We start from the raw sequence: 19795 nt of genomic DNA, 5'->3' as shown, positions 1-19795 counted from the left end.
AAGTATGTCCAGTCACATTTCTTCTAAGAGCTCTCCAGGGCTTTCTGACCCAGCACCCGGTCTAGAGGAGTCTAGTTGACAGTCTACAAGCAATTCTGCGAAGCCTGGAGGCCTCGAGGAGGTACAACGCTCAGGCTCGAAAAGTCTCACACTTGACGATTTCCCCTGCACGCAGACGTCAGAACCGACGTCTGCTGGAGAGGCCCGCGCGCTCCCCGCAGCCAGGCTCCTTCCACCCATCCTCGTGTCTACCGGGCACAAGCAAGCGAGAGGCAGGGGCCGGGAGCGGTGGCCCCTTTGCGGTCGCAAGCGCACAGCCCACGCACAGCCCACGCGTCGCCGCTGAGCACCGGAGAAAGCCGAGTAGGGCTTTGCGGGTTGTTTATGGGAACAGGAGCGGCGTGAAGGGGCGCCCAGAGACGCGGAAGGCGCCGGGCTCTATCGGAGGCCTCCCCCGCCCCACCTGGCCGCCGAAAGACTACCCAGAAAGGGCGTGGAAAGGAGAGGGAGCAAAGGGGAAGAGGGTCACGAGTCAAAGCGGCCGAAGTGCGGAGGATGCCGCCGGCGGCAACTGGCGGTCGCCGGGTTCTCGCGTCCGACAGAGTTGAGCGGAGTCTCAGAGGCTTCCGGAGCTGCACGCCGAGCTACCGCGCCCCCTGCAGCTGAGAAGACCTGACGCTCACCCCACCCCCACCCGCCCGCCCCGCGGACGCTGCCCGCGAGCCGCAGGTGAGTCGAGCCCGGCGCCGCCCGGAGCATCAGGTGTCGTGGGAGCAGCGCCCGCTGCGTGCAGGGAGGGACCGCGATGGGGCGAGCCGTGGGTGACACAAAGCGGGAGGGTCAGGCCCCCGGCCGTCGGCGCCATGGAAGGGACCTCGGTGGGAGCGGGGTGCGAGCTGCAGCGGTTCGGCACGGCGCCGGCTCCGCCGCCCGCGCAAGGTCAGTGGCGGCTCTTGGCGGCCGGGGGTCGGGCGGGGGCCCCGCACCTTTGCGGCTCAACCCCGTCCGGCCCGTCGCTCACCGGGAAGCCCGATACAGGGACCCCGAGAGCAGGAAGCCACCTGCAGCGGAGTCTCGCCCGGGAAGACCTGGGCGGAGGGCGGGGGGGCGGCCGAGATGGTCCAGAAGTTGCGCAGCCAGCCTCTCTGGACTCGAGTGGCCTTTATTAGAAGCGGGGGGTGGGGGGGCGGATGGAAATGGGGGCCCAAGCCGGTGTCCCTGGACTGGGCGACGGCGGCCTCCAGCCAGGCCCGGCGGTCGAAGTCGCTCGCGGCGCGGAGGCCGGGGAAGGGGCGCGCTGCGGCCCGCGGCGCCCTCGGGAGAGCAGCTGCACCGCCTCCCCGCGCCGGACCGCAGCGCCGGGCAGTCGGTCCCCACGCCGGTGAAAGAGAGGGGGGAAGGAAGGGAGGGAAGGAAAGAAAGGAGTTTCGTGTCTGGTGACGTGAGAAAGCGCTTATGAAGAAATGAGGTGGTGTTACTTTATCAGCTGTGAGGTTTTTCTATGTACACATATTCCCTGGTTTTCTCTAACCTTCCGCAGCTCAGTCCAATTAAGCCCCTAGTCGCCGTGAATAACAAACCTCTGTGTGTCGGTTTGTCGATTCTAAGAGCGCGCCTCCTACCTCGGAGAGACTCCGGACCCGCGTCTCCGCCTCCGTGCGTCCGGCGCCGCGCTCCCGGCGTGTGTGAAGGGTGCTCGGCGCGCCGTCAGTGCCTGGGGGTCTGGACACCGAAGGGCTTCTGAGACTTGGCAACGCTAACGTTTGCCGCAAGTGTAGGGCTCAGTCCTTGTGAATGAAATGCCTTGCTTCTGGGATAATTTGATGCCAAGTGCTGAGTAAATTAATTGTGTTTGGCGCATTTTCTCTTTGTTCCTGTGAGTTACTGTCGCAGGGCGTGTGTCTTGTTTGTTTAAAGTTTACTTTTCCCTTTACTGGAATAGAAAGGGCTTAATGGGTCCTCAAATCTGTAATTCACCAACATGCTCTATTATTACCAGCTTCATTACTATTGTTGGTATTCATGTGCGAGTTTTGATTAACATAAAATCATCTTCCTTTTACATCCCATAGGTCATGTCTCTTCAGATGCTGGTTTTTGAAGAAGGAAATAAAATGTTCTTGAATGAAAATCCTAAGGGACTAATAGCTTTTCCCCCTCCCTTATGTCTTTATCTAAGAGTTTCTGTACTCATACTTTGACAGGCATTTTAAGACGTAAGAACCATACTTGAATGAGTTCCATCATAATTATTTCTTTTTGAAGATACTGCACATGCTATTTTTATTCCATTGTAAATATGTTTCATGCTTTACTGACTCAGCACTATCCTTGTTAATATTTTCATTAATCAATATTGTAAAAGCTTTTCCCATAGCTAGTTTTTATAGCCAATTTCTATTACTTGGAGATGCTGGGTTTGCTAAGAATGTTTGAACCAGAACCAAATGTGGGATCCTATACATGGAAAGCGGGGTGATACCTAAACAGTGACTTGTTAAATGTTCTATTACTATAGTTTGATTCCCTCCTACCCCCACCTTGACTTCTGAGTAGAAGTCACTGTAAAGATATCGCAGAGAACCAGCCTTTCTATTCTACATGGAAGAACTCTACTCTCCCAGCTGGTCTGGGGTATTTTATTTTGAACAGGTTTCCATAATATTAATTAATCTGAGTGAAAATCCAAGATAAGTCCCCACTTCAGGAGCGACATCTTTGTCATTTTGGAAAAGCTGACTACAAAGACAATAAAACTAGCCCCATCCTTTTCAAAGAGACAAAAGAAATAATAGATATGATATACTTTGAAAAGCAAAATGTGCTACATAAATATAAGGACTCCAATAAAAATCAAATACAAGTGATGTGGCTGATTGGGGTTTGGACTTAAATTGAGCTTCTGCGTTCCCCTTTGTAGAACAGTTAAGTTTCCTGAACCTCCACTGCCGCTTAAGAATCTTGTCACCTGTTAAGGAAGCTGCCCTGCTGTTGGGGCTGTAGGGAGTGAGGCTGCTTGCTCAGTGTTGGACCCTATGCAGGGGCTTTATTTGCATCTTTAATCAGAATCATTTGAAGATACGTATTGTTATTACCATTTTGTAGATGAAAAAACTGAGGCTGAGAGGCTGAGTGACTTGCCTAGGGTTGCAGAGGTGTCACGTTGTAGAACCAGGATTAGACACCTAACCCGGCCTTACTTCTCTACGCTACATCTTGCTACCTTTAACTCAGAGGTTTTAAACTTATTTCAATAATCTGATGAAACTTTAAGTATTACCACAGGGAACAATGCCCATATCTTCATATATACAAAATTTTCCATAGAATTTTGAGGTCCACCTACCTTGTAAAACCCTTCCATAAGCTTTCAGGTCACCCTGCTCTCACTCTGTTATTGAATGAGGTGGAGAGTGTATACAGTACTGTATCCACAGACATGTAATCCTTTACTAATAGAAACAGCCCATGAATTCAGTATCCTTCAACTGGGTGAAAACTTATTTAGTAGCTGAAACAAAAAGAAACATGACATGTTACATTCTAATTGATTCTGTAAACATCTAAAGCGCAGTTTAGAACAATGGTGTTTATTTGAAACCAGATCTTGTATTTGGGCTTCCTCAACTATCCTGCTATAACAAAGAATATAGAGATTTGTGCCTTTAGTTATGGAATGGAAACCGTCTTTTTTTCCCTCTCCCCAGAGATGGCAAACCCTGTGGTTGTTATAAGCAGCTGCAGCTCTCACGAAGAAGAAAATAGCTGCACATTTAACCAGCATACATCGCCCTCTGAGGAGCTCCTGTTAGAAGACCAGATGAGGCGAAAACTCAAATTTTTTTTCATGAATCCTTGTGAGAAGTTCTGGGCTCGAGGCAGAAAACCATGGAAGCTCGCCATACAAATTCTAAAAATTGCAATGGTGACGATACAGGTAAGCATCTCAAATCATGAGTTTGATGAAGGCCTCTTTTAGTAACAGGAGTAAGGACAGTGGTTTTTTCTAACTTTGAACTGTATGTGTAATGGAGAACAATAAATAAGGAAACATACAATCTTAAACCCCTCTCTCTTCAATATTTGTTTCCCTTCCTTTTTTTCCTTCTCATCTTTTATTAAATTACAGTTTTAGTCACATAATGGAATCAGTTTTTAGGAGAAGAAAACTTTAATATTTGGTTTGTAATAGAGAAGCTGAAGGTTTCTAAATCAGCCGTGAAAACTGGGTATTGCCCAACCAGAGGCTTCTTTTTCTTCCTAGTTTCCTGGGAATATCTCTTTCTTCAGAAACTTCCAAGGTTTTCTGTTAAGGCAAGTGCTTGGATTCTCACAGCCCTGCAGTGGAAAAATGTGGGGTTAACTAAAAAGGAGTGGCATAGGTAGTGAAATATGAGACTTCATTTTAGGAGAGTTTGAATCTCATTTCCTTGACTTCTGTTGACATTTTTTGGGGAAACCGTATTTTGCAATTCTTTATATATACTGATTGTGATTTACTCCTGTGAAAATATATTTTCCTACTGATGAGAGTAATTATCCCCATTTCACAGATGAGAATATTGGGGCTTAGTGAGGCAAAATAATCTGTCATAGTCAAGAAACTAGAAGAGTGGGAGCTGAGATTTAACTCAGATTGTATTCTAAGACCTGTGTTCTTAATTACTTCTAAATTTTTTAGAGGGCTTGTTTAACCATCCTCTGTTTCCTAAGGTGGTCAAGAGGCAAAGTGACCAATGGTTTAAGATGTTAAGCCTGTTAGAGGGGCGCCTGGGTGGCACAGCGATTGGGCGTCTGCCTTCGGCTCAGGGCGTGATCCCGGCGTTCTGGGATCGAGCCCCACATCAGGCTCCTCCGCTATGAGCCTGCTTCTTCCTCTCCCACTCCCCCTGCTTGTGTTCCCTCTCTCGCTGGCTGTCTCTATCTCTGTCAAATAAATAAATAAAATCTTAAAAAAAAAAGATGTTAAGCCTGTTAGTAATAAGCATATAAAAGGCATTTAGGTACATTCTTAAAAGGAACTGAAGGTTTTTCTTTTTCTTTTTTAAGATTTTATTTTTAAGTAATCTTTACACCCAACATGGGACTTGAACTTACAACCTTGAGATCAAGAGTCGTATGTTCTCTGACTGAACCAGCCAGGTACCCCATCTGAGGACTTTTCTTTTCTCCTCCTCCTTCTCCTCCCCCTCCGCCGCCGCCTCCTCCTCCTCCTTTCTTCCTTCCTCATCTTTTTTGTTTTTAGATTTATTTATTAGAGAGAGAGAGAAAGAGAGAGAGTGTGTGGGGAGAGGGGCAGAGACAGAGACAGAATCTCAAGTAGACTCACCGCCAAGCATGGAGTCTGATAGACCGCTCGATCCCACAACCTTGAGATCATGACATGAGGTGAAATTAAGTCTGTCACTCAACCGAATGAACCACTCAGGTGCCCCGGAGGGTTTTTCTTAATTGTGATGTTTTCTTAATCTGTATTAGAGCAACCAAGCAAATATTACATAAAGACTTTATAACTGAGCAAAAAAGGGTGACTGGGTGACAGACTCATTCTTCTCAGGGGAAAGAGGGTGGACTTTCTGTTCATTTGGAGATTTTTGTATCTGTAGCAGCAAAAAAAAAGAAAAAAAGATGTCTATGATGATAGGCACCCTACCAAATGTTGCCTTTCTCCACGGCCTGGCACAGTCTCTGAGTTACAGGGGTTTTCTCTCTGCCATGGGTACACCCTTAAGGGCAGGGACCGTTGTTTCTGCATTGCATCCTTGGAACCCAGCTCAGTGCTGGCATGTGGGGTGTACTCATTGGGAATTGGTCTTTAGGAATTCTCTGGAAGCTTTTCAGTCATCAGCTTCATTAGATGTAAAATTCCTGGAATATCAAGCTGTCATTTTCTTGGGTTTTAAAGAGGACACTTGGCTTACTCTTGGCTTAGAGAAGCTCTTCAGAAATAGAAGTCCAGTTAGATGGAGAGCACTGGTGTGTGTGGGGTGCAGGGCATACATCACAAGGAGAGGTGAGAAGAGATTTGTGTGCTCTATTTTTTCCCAATCAGACCCTGGACTACTTTGTGTAGCATAATAGGGTGGCTAGAACTTGGATTTAGTCTGTTAGACTTGGGTTCAGATTTTGACCATACACTTGAGTGATGTGACTTGAAAAAATTATTTAACTTCTCTGGGCCTTTATGTGCCCATCTATAAAATGGGTATGTTAAGAACTGTACTGTGGGATTAGTATGAAGGAAGTTCCTAGTATGGCACATAGGTGCTCAGTGCTATTTCCCTTTTCTATATAAAATACACCATGCTTCAGTCTGAGATCCAAGTCAGAGTGTACGTTCTAAACTTACAGCATGCGTGCGCACGTGTGTGTGTATGAGAGAGAGTGAGAGGAAGAGAGAGTGTGTGCCTGTGAGAGAGAGGGAGGGAGCAAGAGATTGAGATGGTTTCAGAGGGAAGAGAAGGTGGAAGGCACACTTGGAGTAAAGTTTCAGGTATGATTGAAAGATCTTATGTTAATATGACAGCAGTGCAGTTAAATAACTTTTTTGTGCATGAATAACTAGTTTCAAGTAAAACTCTGGGGTCACTCCTGCATGAATATAAGGATATATTATGTTAATATTTTTTAATTTAGAGATCTGTTGGAAGGATGTTTTTATTTTTGGTCTTACTGTCGCAGTTTTGGTAATTAAACTGACGTTAACTAGAGTGGTTTGATCGGAGGCTTAGACTTATTTGAGGCACTTCTTATATTGCGTTGTGCACCTTCTTGGTGTCTTGCACAATTCATTTATAAATCTTCTACTTGCCGTTTAAGCCCCTGCACCATCTGCCTCCAGTTTTTCTGCTGACTTTTTTTGCTTGCTGCTCCTTCAACTGGATTGTGCTGGGATCCTCAGCGTCCCCACAAAGTGCTAAGTTCCACTCTACCTTCTTAGCCTTTTTCCTGTGCTCCTCAAATGTCCCCACCCAAGTTATGCACATGCTTCAGGGGTCTTCTATCATTATGTCTTTCTTAAGGAAACCTTCCCATTTCTTTAGCCAGAGTGACCTTGCTTCTCTAAACTCCTAAAGGAGGACTTCTCTGAGCTAAAGTTTTTGGTGGTGGGGGCAACAACATAAGATCATACGTGGAAATGTGCAAAGCCACTTTCTTTCATTTTAAAGCTAGAAGCCCACTTTATCTTTAAGGACAAATTAATTTACAGCTACCAAAAGTTTAATTTCTATTGAATGTATTCAGGAATAATTAGACTTGAATAGATAAATTGATCGTTATATGGAGACCTTTTATTTCATTGCTTTTTCAATCCTTTTCCTTTTTTTCTTTTAAGCTGGTCTTTTTTGGGCTAAGTAACCAGATGGTTGTAGCTTTCAAGGAAGAGAACACTATAGCATTCAAACACCTCTTCTTAAAAGGATATATGGACCGAATGGATGATACGTACGCAGTGTATACACAAAGGGATGTGTACAATCAGATCGTCTTTGCAGTGAACCAGGTAAACCAAGTATGTGTGTTCTTAATGGGGAGAAGGAACAGACTGAGAAATTGTTAGCAATGTACATGATAGAAATTGACATTCCACTGTAGAAAGGTGAACATTGCTGTGATGATATGTATAAAACCATTTTAAAATTATTTTTTAAAAAACATCACCATCAAACTTCCATGAAACTAGAAATCGAGAAAAGCTTTTGTTTAATAACAGAGAGACAGAAACTTTAAAGACTTCATTAAAAGAATCAGAGCTAGGGGTTGGCATGAGTGCCTCAAAGATTTAAAATTATTAACCGTGGCCCTGGTTATAAGTAGTCATTAAGTCTTCAGAGTTTGTACATTCAGGGGCCCTTAACAAATAATGAGAATATTAACTTTGCAGAGCATAGACAGCAACTAAGACCTGAAAGTTCATTTAAAAAATAAATAAGGCCTTTGTGTCATACACGACAATGCTTTTATTGTAACATTGACTAACTGCCCCCAAAAAGTAAAAAGTATTATAGTGCAGTTACGGTTCTTCATTATCTGGAGACAGCCTGTGCACAGTGAGATCGTAGACTGCTAGGATGACATAGGTATCTACGGTGCCAAGACTTTCTGCTAAAACTTGGATTGTGTACATTGGTCAGAAATCTACGGTGATGGAAGTAAGCTGCGTAAGTTACTAGACAGAATTATGGATCTTTGTGGAAAATTCCTCTGTCAAGGCATGTCTTCACAGGTTACCTGCTGCCCTGAGCCTTGGGTCTTCTATGTTTCAAGATCTTACAAAGTTCAAGACACACAAGTTTCTGTGACCAGGAGGCTCAGATCCTTAGGTAATCCCTGGAGGACTGCTTCACAAATAGTGGGCCCTCAGAAGGGCTACAGGACCCCATACTTGTATGACTCTATGTCATGATCCCTGCCTGTTTTTCCAGCTTTACTTCCCATCACACACCATTGCAGGCATACTAGTCTACTTGGGACTTCACCACACTCAAGATCTTTTACCTTCTTTTTCATTTAATGGACTGTTTACCTCTTGCACCCTCCCACCTCCAATATAAAACTACCAGTTTGGCTCACAGTAGCTTTAGTGGGGCTTAATACTCTTATTTCCTTGAATAGAGAACAAAACCTTAAAACGGAGTATCTCCACTCTTATACTATTTGTCCCCTACACGTAGGACATAATGCTACTTAACTTATGCAGCTTCCTTTTATTACCGTAGATTTCTGGCCTCCTTCCCCAATCCCAGTGCTAAGAGAGAGAACTTAGTCCTGTAATTACATTTCCTGTCCTAGCAGTTTGCCATCTCACGTGAATAGATTAACTCTAGTAATGAAGAGCAACTACTGCCTTTTGATAATTTTTTTACCTTATCATAAATTTGACCAATATTTTATTACCTACTCTATGCCTACTACTGTTTTAAGTGCTGGGGTTAGAGCAGTGGCCTTGATAAATTCCTTGCCCAGTGGAGTTTACATTCTAATTGGAGGAGATGGATTTTAACAAGTTTAACCAAAATCATTTGGTTTCAGATAGTGATGAGTGCTACGAAGTAAAATTAAGTAGCATAAGGGCATTAACAGTTGCCTCAGCGTGGTCAGGAAAGGCCTCTCTGAGGACTTGAGGTCTAGGGAACAATATCCCAGGCTGAAGGAGTAGCAAAGGCTCTCAAAGCCAGAAAACATTTCATGTGTTTGAGGAAGTACGAAGGAGGTGAATATGGCTGGGCTAGGTCTGGTCTCTCAGGCCTCTCTAGACCCTGGAAAGAAGCTTTGAAATTTATTCTGAGAGAGACTGGAAGCCATGGAAGGGCTTTCAGTAGGGGAGAGACTGTAATACACAGAAGCAAAGCCTAATATTTATTCCCTCAAATAGTTAGCATCTGTTGTGTATCTGAAACTGTTTTTAAAAAATATTTATTTATTTGAGAGAGAGAAGGAGAGAAAGTGTGAGTGGGGGGAGGGGCAGAGGGAGAGGGAGACAAGCAGACTCCACACTGAGCAGGGAGCCCAACGACGCAGGGCTCAATCCCAAGACCCCTAGATCATGACCTGAGCCGAAATTAAGAGTCAGATACTCAACCAACTGAGTCACACAGGTGCCCCTCAGATATTGTTTTCGGTGCATGCATACTATAGTGAACAAATGGACTAAGTCAAGGAAGTCATGTTCTAAATGGGAGAGATAAACAATAAAGATATCATGTTAGTTGGTTATAAGTATACATAAGTATACAAAGTACACACACACACACACACACACACACACGCACACACAAAGAAGCAACAAGCAAAGTGAATGAATGGAATGAATGGAGGTGGTCAGGAGAGGCCTCTCTGATAAATGGCAGGTGGGCAGGGCAGACCAGAGTGTGGGGAGGCAGCCTGTGGCCGTCTCAGCGAGGAGCCCTCCATGGAGAAAGGATAGCATGAACAGAGCATAGAACACATTTGTGTTTTGGGTATTGCTGTCCTAAGGACATTACATGCATTAATTCACTTATTCCTGTAACAGTCCCGTGAGTTCTACATGGAGACTGGACTGTGGTGAGAGGCAGATGGCCAGCAGGAAGACCACTGAAGAGATTCAGTTTGTCGGGAGGGAGATGAGGTGGTGTGTACAAGGGTGAGAGCAGTGAAGGCGATGAGAGGCAGTCAGATTTGGGATATAATTTGAAAGTAATGCATGACTTTCTGATGGAATGGAAGCGGAGTATGAGAGAAAGAGGCTAAAGGATCATTTCCAAGTTATGGCCTGCAAAGCTGAGTGGCTTATAGAGTCAGTGATTGAGAAGGGCATTTTCATGGAAGGAGTTGGTTTTTCTGTTTGCACAGTTATGTTTGAGATACCTCTTTGACACCAGAGGTGTCATGCGGGCAGATTGTGACCTATGTATAGAATTCGGTGGAAAGGTCAGGAGATGTAAATTTGGAAGTCCTCAGCATGCATATAGAGTTTCAGCCTGGGACTGGTTGAGATCACTTACAGGGAGAATGAGGCTGAAGAAGTCGAGGACTGAATCCAAGGGTACTCTGAGACGTAGAGGTTGGCAAGAGCAGGATCCGGCAAAGGAGACTGAGGTGGAGAGCCTGTGTGTCAGAAGTCAAGTGAAGAAGGTATCTTGTGAAAGGGAAAGCACTCGGCTGCGTCAAACACCATGGGCAGGCTACGTTAAATGAGAGCTGAGAACCATGCATCAGATCTGGTAAAATGCTGCTCTTCGTAGCCTGGATGAGGCCCAGCTCAGCGTCCATCCCATAGGCTCACATTATAAATGATTTATTTCATTTAATTTAGCATGTTTCATATGCATTGTTTAGAATTATTTATCTCTCTGTCCATCCCACTAAATTGTTAATTCCAATTGATGGATACCGTATCACTATCTTTTATTGCTACTTGTGCCAAACAGCATTGTTCAGAGTAAGCTCTGAAGCACTTTTTTTTTCCTTCTACAGAAATCCATTCAGAGTTTAAGTTGATGATTATTCCAAAGTACCATAAGATCCTCATTTGTAAGATTACATTTTATTTTATTTATAGGACTCCCTAGGATGAGGGAATATTGCTGTGAAAGTGACTAACTGCATTCTTACAACAATAAAGATGAAACAGTTTTTTTTTTAAAGTTTTGCAAGTTAGCTTGGAGCAATTGTATCCTCCTTCCTATATCACAGCAGCAAAGCAGAACTCTGACCTTATAAGAAATGGTTCAGAGATAAAGTTAGTATTTACACTGAATGCAAAAGTCCATTCCTGAACATAGCTCTTTAAAGAAGGAAAGATCACAGAGTTGATGTGGTGTAAGCCTTTCATTTTTTAGACAAGGAACCAGAAGCTCAGAAAATTTGTGTCTTGCCCACGCTCACAGAAATGAGACTGGGGCCCAGAACCCTAATTTGGGAGTGCTTCCTGTGGGCTGCTGTCCTGGCGCACAGTACCGTGTCCTGTGCTCTGCGTATCAACGTGAATGTGAATGTCTCCACCCAGAAAGCAGGTTGGAACCTGCCCATTTCATAGGCAGGGTGGGTAGGCAATCATGGCTTCATTTCTGTCTGGCTGGTGTTCCCATTTTCTGTTTCTCTTTTTGGTTGAAGTACTTGCAGCTACGCAATACCTCGGTTGGGAACCATGCTTACGAGAACAAGGGTGTGGAGCAGTCTGCTATGGCAATCTGTCAGCACTTCTACAGGCAAGGAAACATCTGTCCTGGAAATGATACCTTTGACATTGATCCAGAAATTGAAACTGGTGAGGTTCTTTAAAAAACTAGAGCCTCCATTTTTTTTTAACTCCTTGATTTATCCTTAAAATCAGTAATTTCATCTCTGAAAACGTTCATCGCCTGTGCTATTAGGTCGTAGTGAAAAACAATGTAGGAGTTATCATGTGTCAGGTACTGTCCCAAGCCCTTTACTGTAACTCATGATTTTTAAAAACAACAAGAACAAACCAATAAGGCAAGATATCTTATTATCCTCAATCTAGAGAAGACTGAAGTGTGGCTCAGAGAGTCAAGTGATATGGTCCAGGTGGAGCTGGTAAGAGGCAGTGCTGAAATTTCACCCAGACTGTCTGTGCTCTGAGCCACCACATTCTTAGCCTCTACATTCCAATTCCTCTTGCACTGGATAAGCCCGTTAAACAAACTTACAGTGTCCTTACAAAATGTTGTATTTGCAAATTCATCATGTATATAAAATTCCCTCCCCTCAACTGCACTTTTCTACTTAGTATCTTTGATGGTCAGTTAGGGAGGAACCAGAACCAGGACTCAGAATAGAATGGCTTATTATTATTATTTTTTTTAAGTAGGCTCCGTGCCCAGAGTGGAGCCCAATGCAGGGCTTGAACTCACAACCCTGAGATCAAGATCTGAGCCGAAGTCAAGAGTCGGTCACTTAACCAACTAAACCACCCAGCTGCCCTTGAGTGGCTTATTCTTATTAGCAAAGTTCTATTTACCGTGTGTACGTAAAACATTAACTTAAGTCTTTGAGTTAAAAATTAAATATCCAGATGCTTTTAGCAATAGTCACTGAAATGTTTTTTGGAGAGGGATAGTAAAGGATTATAGTACAGATTAGTGAAATCTTCTAAAATGCTGTCTTCCTTTTTTTAAATTATTATTTTAAAATAAAAAAGTATTTTTAAAAATCCTTTAAATTTAGAAAATTTTATCTTAGGTATGGCAAGTGCTTCACACGTATGCTTAGGAAACAAAAAAGGGAGAAGGGACTCAAAGTTTAGGCTCACAAAGGCAGGAAGGAAGATTGCATTCTATAGAAGACTAATGAGACAGAGTTCAGGTCTCCTACCCTTCACCCATTCCAGAAATGTAGCCACTTGGGTCTTAAAAACAAATGGACATTTAGCTTTTAAATCTTAATTCAGAAGAACAGTAGAATCTGAATATCTATTCTTAAATGTATTATTCTTTCAAGATGCAATTCACTTATTTATTTTAGGCAATATGCATTATGTTTTGTTCCTTTCTATGGCAGAATGTTTCTTTGTAGAGCCAGACGAACCTTTTCGCATTGGAACACTGGAAGAAAATAAACTCAACCTGACGCTGGACTTTCATAGGTGAGGCAAGCAGATGGGAGTGTAAGCTGTGTCTGTGCGTGTGTGTTTTCACTGCACTAAAGCCTCCTCTGTTTCCTAGGCTCCTAACAGTGGAGCTGCAGTTTAAACTGAAGGCCATTAATCTGCAGACCATTCGTCATCACGAGCTCCCTGACTGTTATGACTTTACTCTGACTGTAAGTGTGGGCTGGGCTGAATCGGGTCCTGGGCTGAGGAAGAACGGTTTGATTTAGTTACATGTTCCATCTCCCCGTATTAAAGCACGATCAGGTGTATAGGATGTTTCCACTTGAATGTGCCTGGGGGAAGCATTGCATGGCTGGCTCTATTTGGTTATGGTAACTTGTTCACTTGTTAATTCTCTCTCCTCTGTACAATAGTGTAAGGTCTGTGAGGGCAGGGACCATGCCTTGTTCAGAACAGTGCCTGGCACAGGGGAGGTGTTCAGTATGGAAGTAGCAGAGGCTCGTAGGTCCTGTATGGTTGGCTCTCACCAGGCTGCGGCTCTCTGCCTACGGTCATTGCCAAGGGTTCTTGCTTTCTGAGGCCCCTCACCGTAGATGTGTGCAGCCTTTGGGTTATTGCACCTAGGGCCTTCCTTGGGCTGCCTCTGGATGTGCTGGTTCCTCCCCCTTCAGCCCAGCCTGCCACATTCCTGTTCTCTGTATTCCAGTTGCAAACAGAGCGCATAGAGCTCTCTAGAGAGCCTGCGGTGCCTCCCATGTGCACTCATCACCCCATGAGGCTCGGGCTCTGGAGTCCAGTGCATGGGGGGCGTATGTGGAACGGCATTGGCTGCAACTTGCCTTCGTACAGTCCGCGTTGCTGTTACTTCAGCAGTAGTTTGTACCGGAGCTGTGCCCAGGATATACAACTAATTGCCTATGAGCAATCAAGTTTTCAGAAATTGAGGTTAAAAATATTTTTCAGAATATAGCATAATTAATAATTATGTATATTATTTAACAGGAAAAAGCAATAATACTATTAAGACTATTTTGTATTGGGCTACAAATTGTGATCCTAATATTAATTGGGAGGTTATTACTTGATTTTTTAAAAATTGAGCTATTATCCACAGTCTTGTCTCTTCTCCTTTCTCTCCCTTACCACTCACTGCGCCGCTGTCAAACTGAGAAATGGCACTGTTCACAAGTTTTATAGTCCTCAAGGCTCAGCTCAACTGACGCCTTCTTCCTGGACCCTCTTCATGATGCATCGGTTAGGAACACATTCTGTGCTCTGAACTCCAGGGTTTTATTTTTGGTTTTGTTTTCTTATTTTGTATGGGCTCACCCTCCTTCTCTTTTAAGGTTTTCTAGGCTTTTATCATCAACTCTGTTCGATTGAGAGCTCCTCGAAGGCAGGGATCATTTTATTAATTGTTGCATCCCTCAAAGAACATAGTAGGTGACTCAAATATTTGTGAATGAACAAATAAATGAAACATTTGTAAAATGTAGACCCTTTCCCAGGACTCAGTACAGTGGTGAGAGCAACCTGGCCTGTTGGCCACACGTGGATATTCTGTTTCTCCTGTTGTTTTTTTTTTTTTTTGGTTTTTTTTTTTTTTTGTGAAAAATATGTTCTTATTTTTTTTTTATAATGATTTTTTATTATATTATGTTAGTCACCATACAATACATCCCCGGTTTCCGATTGTTTCTCCTGTTGTTGCAGATTCGACCCAAGCTATGCCTGTGCCTTGTGGATTTCACGGTGTGTCTCACAGAACTTCAGTGGAACTGAGGCCCTATAGGGTAGTCTAATAGTAAACGCAATTAGTGCAACTAATGGTTATAAGTAAACATGAACTGGGGCCGTATATGCCTGATTTAAAAGGCAGGGGTTTTGGAATCAGGCAAGCCTAGATTTTAATTCCAGCTCACCAGTTAGTAGCTTGTAACTTTAGGTAAATTACTTAATTGGTTTGAATTCCAGTTTTCTCATTTGTAAAACAGAATTAATGCCCACCTACCTAACAAAGTTGCTGTCAAGACATCTGTCTCTCTCTCTCTCTGTCATACTTCATATATATGAGATATATAAAGGATCTCCCTAAGTATCTTGTATATAGCAAATATTTGATTAATGCAACAGTTGTTTATGAAACCTTCCTGTGTGTGTCTATCATATGGGTTTATAATGTAAAAGTAGTTCATTAACATTCATTCATAGCAGTTTAATATATTCTTGCATCCTGTATTTTGAAGCTCTTTACTAGGTGTACAAACATCTAGGATTCTTGTGTTCACTTGAGGAACTGACTCTTACATCATTATGAAATGGTACTTTTTACCCCAATAATATTCTTTGCTCTAAAATCTACTTGGTTTGACATTAACATAACCATTCCCGCTTTCTTTTAATTAGTGTTAGTATGGTATATCTTTTTCCATCCTTTTGATAGTAACCTATTTGTATCTCATGTTTAAAGTGGGTTTCTTATTAGGCAGCATGGAGTTAAGTCTTGCTTTTTTACCCAACCTCATAATCTGTACCTTTTAATTGGGGTGCTTAGACCATTTAAATGACATGTGATTATTAATACAGTTTCTCTCTTTTTCTGCCTGGATTGAGTAATTTTTAGATACAATTTTAGCTCATTTGTTAGCTTATTAGCTATCACTTCTTGTATTATTTTAGGGTTTACAGTACACATATTTAAATTATTATCCTCTCCTTTTTTTTTTTTTTTTAAAGATTTTATGTATTTATTTGACAGAGATAGAGACAGCCAGCGAGAGAGGGAACACAAGCAGGGGGAGTGGGAGAGGAAGAAGCAGGCTCATAGTGGAGGAGCCTGATGTGGGGCTCGATCCCACAACGCCGGGATCACGCCCTGAGCCGAAGGCAGACGCTTAACCGCTGTGCCACCCAGGCGCCCCTATCCTCTGCCTTTAAGTGGTATTATACCACTGCATGTCGAGCACAGGAATCTTATAACAATCTATTTCTGTGTCTCCTGTCTTGGCTTTTATGTCGTCGTTGTCACACAGTTTACTTCCAGATATGTTACAAGCTATACAATGCACTGTTAGTAGTTTTTATTTAAACAATTATCTTTTAAAGCAGTTTAAATAAGAAAAAAAGTATATTGGCCCATGAAGTAACCATTTCCAGCGCACTTCATTCTTTCCTGTAGCTCCAGGCTTCTATCTGGGATCATCTTCCCTCTGAAGGGCTTCCTTTGACATGTTTTGCAGTGCAGGTCTGCTGAAAGACTTTCATATGCCTAAAAAAGTATTTATTCCATCTTCATTTTTATTTTTTTTTTAAAGATTTTATATATTCATTTGAGAGAGAGAGCACAAGCAAGGGGAGCAGCAGGCAGAGGGAGAGGGAGAAGCAGGCTCCCTGCCGAGCAAGGAGCCTGGTGCAGGGCTCGTTCCCAGGATCCTGGGATCAGGACCTGAGCCGAAGGCAGATGCCCAACCTACTGAGCCACCCAGGTGCCCCTCCATCTTCATTTTTAAAGATGGTTTCAGTTCAAAATGGTATAGCATTCTTGGCTGACTGTTCCCCCCGGTGCTTCAAAGATGGTGTTGCTCTTCTAGCCTGCATTGCTCTGATGAGACACGCGCCGTGGTCTTCATCTCCGTTCCTCTGCTGGGGATGTGTTCCCTCCTCCCCCTTGCTGCTTTTCAATTGTTCTCTTTCTCTCTTTGATTGTGATGTGCCTTAGTGTGTTTGAGGTTTATTAAGCGTTGGTTCTGTGGGTTTATAGTTTCCATTATATTTGACGTTTATTAAACATCACTTGTTCAAATACTTTTTGTCTCTTCTCCTTCCTCCTCCTTCAGAGAATCTAATTCCATGTCTATTTGGTCACTTGAAGTTGTCTCACAGCTCAGTAATGTTTTGTGTTTTTGTTTTAGTTTCCAATCTTTTTTCTCTGCGTTTCATTTTGGAAGTTTCTATTGCTCTACCTTCAAATTCACTAATCTTTTTTCTGTGCTATCGAATCTGTTCTTTATCCTATCCATTGTTTTTTCTTCTTTGTTTAAAGAATTCAACTTCTTCGGAGCCGGACTGAGATGTGATTGACATTGAGCCAAAGTATATTTACTCAGCAGATATTTAGTGAGAACCTACTACTTATAATGCCCAGAGACTGTCTGTGTGGGAAAAGCATGGTTTCTCCTCAGCAAAGATTTCTGACTCATTCAAATAATGTGAAGCATCTTTCCTCTGTGAGGCCATGGGCTGGGTCCTCCAGTGGATGCGGAGATGTGCAGACACTGACAACACTTTTAGTTGCTTGTCAAGGAAAGAAGCTTATGGTCCAACCTGAGAAACAGAGTGATCAGACTCACTAAACTTATTTGAAATCTTGTATCTTCAGGGATGTCTGGTTACCCCACATGAAGAAGCTTCAATAAAACTCATTTAAATAGCAGACTTTTTCTTAGAGAGAGAGAGCAAGCACAAGCAGGGGGAGCAGCTGAGGGAGAGGGAGAAACAGGATCCCTGCTGCTGACCAGGGAGCCAGATGCAGAGCTTGATCCCAGGACCCTGAGCTGAAAGCAGGTGCTTAACTGACAGAGCCACCCAGGCACCCCTAAATAGCAGACTTTTGCAAGAATTTTTTTTTTTTTAAGGACTTGAGAGAGGAGACACTAAAAACAAACAAAACCACAACTGATTTCCTTGCTTTCCCTGTCCCTGCATGGAGGAAGTGGGGAGAGCAAGAAGGGAAAGACAGTAGGACTATGAAAGGTGTTCTGGGGTGGCTTTGTCCTGCTCGGTGCCTGCTGTCCTGAATGGTGATCCTTGAACCAAAACATGGCTGTCGACTCCCTGTCACCACATCCTTTTTTATACATATGGTACTAGAGTCACTAAGAAATCTAGGCCCAGGATGAAAATCAGAAAAGCTCCACCTGCAATGTTTCAAGCCTGAGATAATGAACCTCTGTTTTAGTAAGAATTGCAGCAACACTAACAAACTGTCCCCAGGTGAGTCCTGGGGGGGGGTGGACAGTTGTACCAGCTCTTGCTCATATCAGGAGGGCATCTAGGGACACTTAGAGTGGGAAGGGGGAGCTCTCCTGTTTTATGAGTTGTCCAGGGCTGTAATACTGTCCTAGAAATATAGGGTTCTAGAGACTAAAAGGTCTTGACAGACGATCTTATTCAACTTTCTCATTTCACAGAGAAATAAAGGGCACTTCCCAAAGTTGAACAGTTAGCCTCAACTCGGGGATGAGAGTCTGGGATGAGAATCTGGGTGGATATCCTGTTACCTTGAAAGATTTGTTTCCTAATTAATGCATAGAGACATCTTGGCTTCAAGAGCTGTAGGTATGTTTTTGACCCTTTTCCTGTTCTTCACAGATAACATTTGACAATAAGGCCCATAGTGGAAGAATTAAGATAAGTTTAGATAATGACATTTCCATCAGAGAATGCAAAGACTGGCATGTATCCGGATCAAGTAAGTGGTAAATTTTACTAGTTTTCATAATGGTTATTAAATTAAATAAAATAAAAAGGTTATTGAATTACTGGGGTATGTGCAGCATCGAATAAAAGAACTGGAGCATTCCCAAGTTCCTGACTCTCCATAAATAGATCAACTCACTGTGGGCGTCCGGCGCTCCAGGCAATGCAGAAGTTATTAGTAATTGGAATGACTTTTGCTGACTTTTATGTGTACTCTCACTGGCCCAGTTCCTACCAAAAAATGCACATGACCCCCCAGGAAAAAAATCACATTTGCCCAAACTCATATTTATTGAGTGTTTACTGCATAAGGACTTCCACCTAAATTTTAATAGTTTTAAAATATCCTTGAGATAGGCAACACCCCTAGTTACACAAATGAAGAAACTAAGGCTTAGAAGTGAATCTCGGTGCCTGTGGTCATACAGCCAGGGAGAGGTCGGGTAGAATTGGACCCTGAAGCATCCCACACATTACATGTATATTTAGGAATGAGGAAGGGGTACGTTCTTGAAAATACGGACATAAATTCAGGTAGAGACTAAGTACCATTGAGAATTTGGGGGCTGAACAAGAGAAAATCGACTGGAAGAGAATTGATCTGTCTCATTTTTTAGCCCCTTTGGTATGTTGTGCTGGATTAGGTCAGGGGTTCTTGGAGTCCAGCGAGCAGAGGACTCTCCCCAGGTCCCTGCTTAGATACACGTCCCCAGGTTCCTGCAAGGCAGTCCATCGGTCCGGGGCGGGGCCTAGAAAGGTCCAGGCCACCCTTAGTCATGCCATACTTGGAAATTCATTGCTTTAGGGCTTCCTACTGGTTGATCCACACAGTTCAGAAGTGGTAATAAGATATTAACGGTAAATGAAATTAAATTTTTTTTTAGTATTCTTTTCATTATGAGGTAACTTCACATATATGAGGCTCGTGAATCACAAATTTTATTTCAACTACAAAATTGTTTATTTGAAACACATGCCTGTTTTGTCATCTATAAACATTGCAATACTTCTCCACAAACTTTGGAATAGAGAAAATGAGAGCATATGAGAGCATATGAAAGTACCTGGCATGCAGGCTTTCTCTCAAATGTTTCTTAGTTTTAAAATTTTTCTAAAGTAGATGCAGCTATTTTGATAACAATTAGATGCCCCTTGGCCAATATTACTAGAATGCTTCATTATAGAATTTTGAACTATCGTCTTCAGTGCTTGTCTTTTTATCAGGAGGGAGCAGTCTACCTTGTCAAATGAAACAGGCTC

General features: G+C 43.0%; 1 protein-coding gene across 6 annotated transcripts in view; it reads left to right on the top strand.

Moving 5' to 3' along the window:
- Window positions 1-19795, top strand: part of MCOLN3 (mucolipin TRP cation channel 3) — a 28119-nt gene continuing 8324 nt past the window's right edge. For 2 of the 6 annotated variants that reach the window (XM_045801884.2, XM_045801881.2), the window contains exons 1-7: window positions 755-939; window positions 3708-3937; window positions 7337-7504; window positions 11599-11752; window positions 13006-13090; window positions 13170-13266; window positions 18428-18527. In XM_045801884.2, the coding sequence (XP_045657840.1) occupies window positions 864-939; window positions 3708-3937; window positions 7337-7504; window positions 11599-11752; window positions 13006-13090; window positions 13170-13266; window positions 18428-18527 (910 nt within the window). In that variant the 5' untranslated portion in view covers window positions 755-863. Of the gene's footprint in view, window positions 730-753; window positions 940-3707; window positions 3938-7336; window positions 7505-11598; window positions 11753-13005; window positions 13091-13169; window positions 13267-18427; window positions 18528-19795 lie in introns of those variants that run through there. The other 4 variants (XM_045801882.2, XM_045801880.2, XM_087866066.1 and 1 more) reach the window with 4 other exon arrangements.

Source organism: Ursus americanus, chromosome 12 (genome assembly GCF_024610735.1).
Source record: "Ursus americanus isolate L20-20 chromosome 12, mUrsAme1.1.p, whole genome shotgun sequence".
NCBI lineage: Eukaryota > Metazoa > Chordata > Mammalia > Carnivora > Ursidae > Ursus > Ursus americanus.
This window is presented reverse-complemented; position numbering and strand designations above follow the sequence as displayed.